Source organism: Merops nubicus, unplaced genomic scaffold, assembly GCF_000691845.1.
Source record: "Merops nubicus isolate BGI_N331 unplaced genomic scaffold, ASM69184v1 scaffold22861, whole genome shotgun sequence".
Taxonomy (NCBI): Eukaryota; Metazoa; Chordata; class Aves; order Coraciiformes; family Meropidae; genus Merops; species Merops nubicus.
Window position 1 is genome coordinate 1 of NW_008590553.1, and position 11,062 is coordinate 11,062.

At 37.7% G+C, this 11,062-nt stretch overlaps 1 protein-coding gene across 1 annotated transcript; it reads right to left on the reverse strand.

The window, feature by feature from the left end:
- Positions 1-1,136: 1,136 nt before the first annotated feature.
- Positions 1,137-10,527, reverse strand: GOLGA4 (golgin A4; the record flags this gene model as incomplete). The annotated part of the gene is made up of 6 exons (XM_008949992.1): positions 1,137-1,261; positions 1,931-2,052; positions 2,818-7,112; positions 8,031-8,186; positions 9,236-9,367; positions 10,349-10,527. Coding segments are annotated over 6 exons (5,009 nt in total), but the record flags the coding sequence as incomplete, so codon positions are not given.
- Between the last annotated feature and the right edge of the window lie 535 nt (positions 10,528-11,062).

The following is an 11,062-nucleotide window of genomic DNA, read 5'->3' on the forward strand; positions in this document are numbered from 1 at the left end:
CTACTGCAGTTCCAGGCATCTGTCATTGCCATCATCAATGAGATGCAAAAAATAAGCATCCATATCCTCCACTTGCGCAGAAATCAAATTAGCCTCAACCTTCAAGATCACAGAGCATGCGTGTGTCTGACAGACACAGACTGACTACACCAGAAAACAGAGAGGAATGACATCTGCGTGACTTAAATCACAGACCTATTTAGGCCTCTAGAGAAAGAACCTGAATGACAACACACTGCACACTCAGGCAAGAGAAATATAAATCCTCCAGAATGGCAGAATTTAGACCTATGATACAAAAGATTAATTTCAATTAGTTTATATCATGCAATTTTTCAGAATTAAGGAAACAGAAGGGGACTCTCAATTTCAGTCTTTATCATCTCCACCCAGCTTGCTAGAAGTTCAAAACTCAGAGTGGAACACCAACCTGCCTCCAAGATTGGAATTTTTAGTATTAAACATTCAGTCATGCTCAGCACACAGCTCTCTGGGCTGGTAACCAAGCATAAACAAGAAGTTCACTTATATTTATTGATACTTGCTCTTCTGAAGGGACATTCTCTTTTTTTATGAAATCATTTGCACAAAACAGGACTAAGATTATCAAAGTTAAAGCCTGCATCCCAGTAGGATGTACAGTTGCACCAGGGCAGGTTTTGGTTGGATATTAGGAAAAACTTCTTCACTGAAGGGATTCTTAAGCCCTGGACCAGGCTGCCCAGGGAGGTAGTGGAGTCACTGTCCCTGGAAGGATTGAAAAAATGTGTAGATGAGGTGCTGAGGGACACAATTTAGTGTTGGGCTGGCAGTACTAGATTAATGGTTGAACCTCGTGATCCCAAAGGTCTTTTCCAACCTAAAAGATTCTATGATTCTATGACCCACCCATATAATTTTGACTGAATGACCAGAGCTGGGGCTTAATTTCTGGTGTTCTTTTACGTCCATAAACACAGAAACAAAACATTTTAATTGAAAGCTAGGTCACCATACATACCAAGTGTAAGTCAAGCAGCAAAATCTTAACCAGAAAAAAAAAATATAGTTTTTCTGTCTAGTTGTGCAACAAAAAAGGGGGAAGCATTATTTTGAAATGTATGTGGTCGTATCATTTTTCAGAAAAATACCTCAAGTATTTCTTCATATTTTTTCACAGTTCTTTTCAGATCATCATCTTTTTCAGCAATTTTTTTATGCAACTGTGTTGTCTCTATGTGATGATTTTCTACCAGTTCAGTTTCTACATCCTGGGCTTTACCTAAAAAAAAAAAAAAAAGTGATATTATGAAAAGCATGTTTAATTTGTCAAATTATGTGAAGGTTGTTGTCTGCAGCTTGGTATCTGAAGCAATTTCTTCCACTTGATGCTGAAACTGCCCTAAAAGTTAAGATCACAACCAGTATTTTTCAACTAATCCTACCTCCATGTAGAGAAGTGATTGAAACATCACCAAATGTTCAGAAATGTCTCACTTGTAGGGGTACTTGCAGTAACTGTGGAATCATGATACTTTCTGCTCTCTTCTCCAATCTCCAACTTACACTATGGTGGTAAAGATGGACAGAGAAGCTGAAATGTGCTGTGCACTAGTTATAACTGCAAGGTGCAGCAACCAGCCATCACTCCAGTACCTATAACTATTAGGGCTAACTCTTGCCATGACAGATGCAAACTGAGTGCTAGATCAAAGATCTGACCTGCAGGGTAAGGAAGAACAGCTATAGATATGCTTTTCTAATTGTGCTACAATTAACATTGATATGTTGTTTCCTGAGCAAGAGAAGCTCCCTCCATGAGTTCTCTAGGCAGCCACAAAACACACGTTGTCTTGATCAGAGTTTCAGGTAAAACCCATTCCCCAAATGATCTGAAGATTTGAGTTTCTGGCTGTTTTACTGATTACAGCTATATTAATATTTCACTTACTGATTGCCTCTTTTACTGCTGTTTCCAGTTCTCTTTCTTTTTGAGCCAGCTGGGTATTGAACTCTCTCATTAACTGCTTCAAGGTGGAGTTGTGCTTTAACTCGATGTCTTCTTGTTCACATCTGTACAAAAATGTCAAAAAAGGCAATGAGGCAATGTAAGGAGAATGTGACAACAGTTTTGCAAGGTAGGAGATCTGGCAATTTCTTCAAAACCATTCTCCAGTGGGATGGTTCTGAGTTACATGAATTCTGTGGGATTCAGGGAGGCTTCTTGATCCCCTCCAGTTCAAGCTGAAGATTGAATTCAACTGAAAGACACAGGTGTTTCATTTAAAAAACATCCAGAATTGGACCCTTCAAAAGATAGTTTTTGCTGAGGTAGATGAAGAACTGAAGTACAGAACGTGCCACACAAACGGAGAGTTTTGGGAAATTCCTTGCTTGAAAAACCATTTGAGTGCTTAACAATATATATTTTTGTGCAGTACTTACAAACAATTTTTGATATTATTTGAACATGAAGCTCTCAGTCCCAAGTTTTAATAAACTTTGTTTTCTGTTTGAGGAAACTAGAACTATATTTTGTGTTCTGGCAATGCTGAAAATAACCAGCACTAAACCAAATCCAAAGCAGTATAAATAACTTTGCCAAAAGACAAACCACTTCTTAAACTGATGACTCAAACAGTGGTTTATGTGTTTATCAAGTGCTACTTTCAAACAGCTCTTTCCTTGGTGTTTCTCTAAGTCTACTTAAAAATGACAGAAAAATATCAGTTGTTATTTCATTGTTCCAAACCAAGCTTTAGAAAAAGTATTCCTGAGGTTTTAGTGGTTAAAGATAGAGCAAAGAAATTCTAACAAGACCAGGAACAAAGAATTTACCTGATTTTCTGCTCCATTTCTTCTAAGGACTCCTTCTTTATTAGGTCCAGCTCCTGCTGATGTTCTTTTCTCAGGGTACGCAAGTCCTTCTGAAGGTTATTCACCTCTTTGCGGAGTTTCTGTTTCTCCCTTTCAGTCTCTTCCAGTTTGGTCTGCAAGTCCTTCTGCTGGTTCTGCATATCACCCAGTAACTTCTGCAGCTCCAAACCAGATTTAGCCTTTTCTTCAGCATTTTCCTCAAAAGCTTTCAGACTCTCACTTCTTTCACCCAACAGCTGCTGCAAACTTTTTAGCTTTTCTTCATATCTCGAACTCATATCTTCCATCTCAACCTTATGCACTTCATTTTCCTTCAGCAGATTACTTTCCAACTCTTTTATTTTCTGCTCTAAAGATTGACTGACTGCCTCCTTTTCCTGCAACTGCTTCTGAAAATCTCCGATTACATTCTCCATGTCAAGATGCTTCTGTTCTTTAGCTTTTAGTTCTTCCCTAGTGCTTGCTAAATCACTGCCACAGCGAGCATGCTCATCTGCTAGCAATGAGTATTTTTTTGTTTGCTCCTCAAGTTCTTTCCTGAGGCTTTCAGTCCTACTCTGCTCCTCCTGATGGCTTTCCTCAACACATTTGAGTTTTTTAAGGAGTTCTGCCTGTTTGTTTTGGAGTTCTAGACGAGAGTCATTAATCTCTCCTTGTTCCTTTTCATACTTCTGCAACAATTCATCCTTCTCAGTTAAGCCCTTCTCTAACATGTGCATTTTCTCTTCATATGTCTTTTGGACACTCTCGAGCATGTTAGTTTTTTCTTGTTCTACAGCAGCTTTTACACTCTCTACTCTTTGCAGCATTTCTTTCTCTAATTCTGTGGAATCCTTTGTTGACTTAATCTTTTCTTCTAAGGATTCAATTTTGGCCTCTCTCTCCTGCACTTTCTGTTCCAAGTCTCTTAACAGTTTTTCTCTATCTTGCTTAAATTGCTGTTCCTTTTCTTCCATCTGAGACATCAATTGCTTTTTAATAGAACCAATTTTTTGCTCTGCCTTCTTTTTCAGATCTGTCAGCTTAGTGCTGTTCTCTGCATTCAGTCTGTCTTCTAGTTCTTTCATTTCTTTCTCTTTGCTTTTAAGTATCTCTGACTTCAGTTGATCAAATTCTCTCTCCTTTGCTTCAAATTCAGCTTTCAGTGAACCTATTTGCTTCTCAAGATTAAATGCTTTTTCTTCAGCCTCCTTAAATCTATTATCCTTTTCAAAAGCCACCTTCTCTGCCTGCTGGAGTTGCCAAGCTATCTCTTTTTGCTCCGTGTCTTTTTGTTCATTATACTTTTTAAGTTGCTCCATCAAGGAATCATTTTCTGAAGTTTTCCGAGCAATGTTTTCTTCTAGTTCAGCAATTGTTGCTGCCTGGTTTTTTAACTTTGTTGTTAACTCACGTTCCTGCTTTTCTTTCCTGTTCTGTTTTTGTTCCAATTCACTTTTTAAGCTATCGAGATTCTTGCTTTGTTTAGCCAGTTGCTCCTTCAGTTTGTTTAGCTCTTCATCTTTTCTATTGGCTTCAATATTGCTTAATTCAAGTTTGCTCTGCAAATCTTTAATAGTATCATGATTTTGTGTAAACCTGGTTTGTGCTTTCGCCTTCCACTCCGACAGCTTGGCCGTGCAATCTTCCACCTGCCCAAGAGCTGATGCTTTTTCTTGACTCAGTGTCTCAACTCTGGAGGATAACTCCTGTACCTGGTTTAACAACTGCAACCGATCCTCTTGATGCTGCTTGTTTAACAGAGACACAGCTGCTTCCTTCTCCGTTAAACTCACCGTGCTTTCAAGTCTAACATTAAGGTCATTGATGGTTTTGTGGAGAGCAGAGATCTCAGATTCTTTCTCCTGGAGTTCCTCCCTCATTGAGGTGACAGCGTTGATATTTTCAGACAACTCTTTCCTCAGCTGTGTTATGCAAGTTTCTTTTTCAGATGCTGCTTGCTGCTGATGCCCTCCCTCTTTTTGCAATTGCTCCTTTTCTGCTACAAGTCCTTCAATGTGAGCTCTCATGGACGTAAGTAAATTGTTATTCTCTTGCAGCTCCTGCATTGACTCCTGCAAAGAAGTACTTACAGCAGAATGATGCTCTGTCAGTTCTCTAAGTTGAGCTTCTAGTTCAGGAATCTGACTAGTTTTAGCTAATATTGCTTCTTTAACTGTTGCAGTTCGGCGCTCGCAATCTGCAATTCTGCTTGTTACTGCACCAATTTTTTCATTACATTTTTCAATTAATTCATTGCTTTTTGTTTGCAACAAAGCTTCAGCGTTCTTCCAGTAAGCATCTAACTGGGCTGCAAGTTCTCCTGACTGCCTTTTGAACTCGGCTTCCTTTAGCTGAATTGCCTCTATTTTTTTCTCATAATTTTCATGATCTTTACACTGAGAAGACTGCACAGTTTGGAGTTTCTCTTCAAGTATTTTCAGTGTATCAGCCAGCTCAGTAATTCTGGCTTTGTCCTTTTCTTCAACTGCTTTCTGCTTATCAAGCTGTTCCTGAAGTCCCGACTGCTCTTTCAGGGATTGATTAAGATCACCTTCCAGTTTTTTCAACTGCGTTTTCAGGTCACTTTCCTTATCTGACAAATTGTTCACCTTAGCTACTGACTGCCTTAGTTGTTCTTGCAGCTCCCTCAGGGCCTCCTCGCTCTTCACCTGCTCTTCCTTCAGCCGGGCTATTTCTGTTCTGGAACCCTCCTTCTCAGCACTGAAGGTGGCAAGTTTCTGTTTCAGGTCTCCAACTTCCTGCTCTTTCTCTTGCAGTTCCATTTCATGTTTTTCCTGGAGCTCTTCAACCTGCTGATTGAGTTTCTTCTCCCAGCTCTGGGTAATTTCTTCCAGCTCCCTCCTATGAGCCTCAGCAAGACTCTCCAGTTGCTCTTTCTGATTAGATTCCAGTTTCGACACGGCATCGCTGATTCCGGCCGAGCTGGCATGTGCCATTTCCAACATCTTAGCATTGAATTCGCTCTCTTTCTGACTCAACTCCAACTGCTTGTTTTCAAGCTCTTTCTTTAGTTTAGCTTCTTGCTCAGCAAGTTTCTTTTTGAGAGTTTCCTGCATATCTTTTGATTTCCTTTTCATTTTGTCCATCTTGTTCTCCTGACATTTCAGTTTACTTTCATATTCTCCTTGTAAAACACTAATTCTCTCCTCTGTGGCTAACAGTTTCTGATTAAACTCTTCCACTTGCTTACTCTGTAACTTGTTCATGTGTTCAATCTCGTTTTCTTTCTCAGTTAGGCTTCTCTTTGTTTCATCAGCCTCTCTTTGTAGATCCTTTAGTTGACATTCAAATTGTTGTGTTAGAGAGGATACTTTTTGTGTATTTTCATTGCTTTGCTCTTGCAGATGCTGCTTCAGGTCATGCACCTGAGAGATGTGTGCTTCTAAATCATTCTTGGCTTTGTTCAGCTGGGATTCAGTTCTTTCTAGCTGCCCACTAAGTTGCAATTTTTCATCTTCAAGATTTGTCACCTTTTGCTTTAGCTTTGCTAATTCCTCTTCATAAATCTTTGCCTGCTCATTAGAAGTACTCTGATGGGACTCTGAAAGCTCCTCTAGCTTTGCAGACACTTGAAGAAGTTCAGCTTCAGATTTTTCTGCAGATTCCTTCAGTTTCTGTTCATGTGCTTTTAGTTCCTCCAGATGTCTGTCTTTCTCCTCCAATGACTGCTTGAGTTTGTTGAGCTCCTCTTTGAGTACCTTTTCAACACCTTGAATAGACATTTCGTGCTCTTTTAACATCGTTTCAACCTCTTCCTTGTGCCGTTTCCTCTCTTCTTCCAGCTTCCCTTCCATTTCTTGCTTTGTTTCACACACTTTACTGTTCAATTCTGCAAGCTCTTGTTCCAAATCGTGACGTATTTTCAGTGCTTCTGACAGCTCAGAAGACAGTGCTTCTAGTTCTGTTTGTTTCACATCAAGTTTTTCTAATGTTTTTTCGTTCATCTCTTCTATGTGTGCACGGAATACTGTTTCTTTCTCTTTCAAAATTTTATCTATCTCTTGTTCTTGTTTCTCTCTCATTTTTTCGAGTTCAATTACTTGCTGTTGCTTTAAGTTTTGAAGTTTTTCTGTCCAAATCTTTTCCTGCTGCTGTTTCATGTTCTCCATTTCTTTCTTGTGCTTTTCAACGATATCACTGATTTCCTTGTTGTGCTGCTTTTTTTCAGACTCCATCATAGTACTTAACTCCTCCGACTGCTTTCCGTCATCCTGCGAATGCTTTGCAAGAGAGCTTTCCAGTTCAAGAATCCTCTGTTACAGAACACAGGTTTAAAAGAAATAAATATTCAAAAGGTAACAAGCTGATTAAATTTCAAGAAATCACATCAAATTCCCATGACTACAAACCACTTATTCCATTATTTTTAGTGTATAACAACTTTTAATGTATGCCTTTCAATCCTCTGGTTTGTTCTCAGCTTTGCTTCTATTATGGTGGGCTAGTTACTTAATGATTTTTTTTTTTTCCTGTTTCACCACAGTTAAAATAGATAAAGTAACAACTTGGAAAGGACTTACTAATTCAAATAAAATAACTTGCAAGATATTTATGAGAGATATGTTCACATTTTCTTATTAAGCTAAAGTACCAATAGATAGCATAAAAGACATTGGCAATCTACATGAGCATTATGGAGCTTTGTACAGACCTAATGATTTATCTTAATTTCACCTCTCATGCAAATGCTGCTGTAAAGTTAAAACACTTCTATAGACAAAATCTCCAAACTAATATTTGGGAGTGTTGGAATAATGTACAATCTTGCATTAGCAGGTAATACATTCTTAACCACTGCATAAAGCAGAAAAACACTTCAAAAATTTAAGCACATTTTTTATTTACTCAAGTACCCTTGTAAGTGTTCGTATGGTAGCAGTACCCAGAAGATAAACAGTTTAAAGTTTAACTCTCCTGTATAACAAAAATTACACAGATGGATACAAATTCACATCCCACTCCATGATATAAAGTGAATATATTTCTATATTTTGCCACCTGATCTTGTGAAGAACTAGGGGCTGCAGCTTACTATGGCAAAATGTTCCATTTCTGTCACTACAAGAAGCACTGAGACCAATACACCCCAATCACAACAAATCCACTGTATTTGTCAACTTATCACATTTACATTTCTTGTAAACATTTACCCTTCTGGGATCTTTACTCACAGTTCTTAAAGTCTCTACTTCCTGATGCATCTCCTCAACTTTCTTATCACACTCTGACTGTATTGCTTTCTTCTGCAGCTCTAATTCTTCTAAGGCTAGGGATTCTTGCTGCTCTTTTTCTTGAAGGGTTTTTAAACATTCACTCTGATTTTTTTCCTGTATAAAAAATTATGATTAAAACAACCTATAGTCATGACACCTTCAAAACAGGATAATAGGACATTTACAAACCAGTTAATATGAGTCACACACTGATGACCTCTATTTCCTACACACACAGAGTTCATATTTCACCTCTGAAAAATTGTTATAAATCAACTTTGTTTTCTCTTCTGGAGGACCATTTGCTTTCTTATTCTCTTTGTAGGAAAAACATAATGCAATCCAGCCTTTCATTTTGGTTTATCAAAATTAATTGAGAGTAATACTTTAGAGGAATAAAGGTATGTCCTCACTTGATTCTACTGCTAATGTATTTTTAAGTATCCATTCCTTCTAATTGAAAAAATAATTTGATAAATGGGTAGAAAGATATAGTCAGGAAGGGTCTGTCAAAGTCCATCAGTCCTAGTCACCAACCATCACGGAGAAGCACAAAAGAGAATCTAGTATTTATTAGGTAACATAAGGTAATCCACTTCAGATCACCACATCTTCTGAAAAAGAGCAAAGAATCCATCCTGACCTAGAAGAAAATTCTTTTCTGAGGTCAAACAGTATCAATAGCTAACCCTGTTCACATAACAGAACCAGACATAATGATACTAACACTCGTCAATGACCCCGAGGGAGAAATAGAAAAAAACAAGTGTAATAAAAAGAGCTTCCAGAAAAGAAGTGTTTCCCACAACATGAGCTGTTAGTGAGCAGTGGTAGTGATAGCTAACCCTGTTCACATAACAGAACCAGACATAACGATACTAACACTCGTCAATGATCCCGAGGGAGAAATAGAAAAAAACAAGAGCTTCCAAAAAAGAAGTCTTTCCCACAACATGAGCTGTTAGTGAGCAGTGGTAGTGACTGTCATTATTCAGTCTCCACTGTTGCAGCTCGTTTCCTTTCATGTTGCTGAAGTCTCTGAGCTCTTTGACTTTTGGAGCACACTTGTATCTTTGAGCACAGAACAGAGTCAGATTAAAACTTCTATTCCCACCTCACTCTAAAAGAAATGTCTTTGGACAGGTTTTAGACATGATACTTACAAGAGCTGCTTTCATCTTCTCTTGGAATGCCTTTTCTTGGGCCTGTAACCTTTCATTTAGCTCCTGATCTTTGGTAGCCATTTCTTTTTTATGGAATTTTTCAAGTTCAGCAACACGTTCCTCTAAAGACTTCTGTGAATCAAAGTGAGAACAAACTAATTTCAAAAAATTAAATAACAGAATATTTTGTATTATTTCTTAATAAGAAAAGCAGTGCAACAGAGAGAGGAAAACAGAACCATCTTTTTGCTCTCTTTGATTAAGTGACAATCACTTTGAGTGCTCTAATATCAAGCCCTGACAGTTCTTACTTTCAAGTTTGAAGTTCACCATCTTCCTTCTCAAGTCTTTGAGTTCTACTAAAAAAACCACCATGTTTTCTAAAGACTGTTCAAGGTGAACTTAGCATTTCAGATTCAGCTCAAACATGACAATGAGTTGGAAAAAGAACTTCTGCCTGCAGCTTTCCCCATATTCTTATTATTTCATGAGCCAGAAATTCATGCGATGAATTTTGCTTTAAGAATTATGCAATGTAAGTCAGTCATCCCACCAAAGCATCTCTTAGAAAAATTAAGAACATAAAAATGTCAACATAACAATTTAACTTAAAGGTTTTCAAACGTACAGCTTTGCAAGGCACATGAAGCAAATTCTAGCAATTCTTAAAGAGCAAACAGTTTGGCAACAGGTTCTCAAACGTTCACACGTACTGGGCTAGGAAAATCATTAAAAGTACTTAGTACTAAAACCCAAAATCCTGGTGGACGTGTGTGAGCTGATTGCCATTAATTTCTTTTTCTTGACTCCCTTTGAAGTCTCAAGTGCACTTCTAGTAAATATTTGTATTAAATACTGTGAAACAGAGTAATACTGCTCATTTTTACATACTTCTAACACACTGATTTTAAACTGAGAAATAAAATCTGTATGGGAAGTTGTCTATTTTAAGTACATATTTAATCCCATAAATTCTTTTTTATAGAATGTATTAAATAGGGAAAATTTTACAAGCAAAGTCCTGATAAACTAATGTATTTTACAAGTATGGTTTAATTGTAATTGAACGATTAGATTAAAAGCCAATAATACAGCGTGAGTTTTAGCTTTTACCTTCATAATCTCAACCACCTCTTGTTTCACTCTGGTTAACTCTCGTTGAAGATTTACCCTCTCTTCCTCACTTGCCTTTTCTACTGCTTTGATTTTTTCATCCATTTCTATCTGCAATTTTTTCCGGGCTTCCTCTGTCTTTTGGGCCATACTCACAGCCTTCTCAAGCTCTTCAAAAGCTGCAAAGGAAAAACAAAGACAAAAACAATATTATAGCTGGGAAGTATCTACGCCCCTTGACAGAAGAATAGAGCTCTCAGTAACTGTAAATTACATGACTAACAGAAGAATGAACTTAAGACTCCATCAAGAATTCACATTGGTTTATTATCTAGAAAAGAAAGAGAACTGAAAAATAGCTGTGAATGTCTTCCAATACATTCTGGAGCTTTTATTTCTTCCCCTAAAATCCCTATAAAATACATAAGCCATATAAATTAACTATGGCTCCTTTTCTGGCTCTATGTGCTGAGTAACTTCAAAGAGGAAAAAAGTTGCATGAAAAAAAGGCAATTCACAAGTTGTTCTTCCACTGAAGCAAGCAGACAAATGTAAACCAGGAACGACTGCTGTGTTAGTTGCTTTTTACTGAAATCATGAAAGAGTTTGTCCAGAATAGAAGCCTCAAGTAGAACACCAGGCACTTTCTTTACCTCAGAGTTGCTAATTTCAAACCATACAACCCAGATAATCTTCTCTTTCAACTGTGGTTTG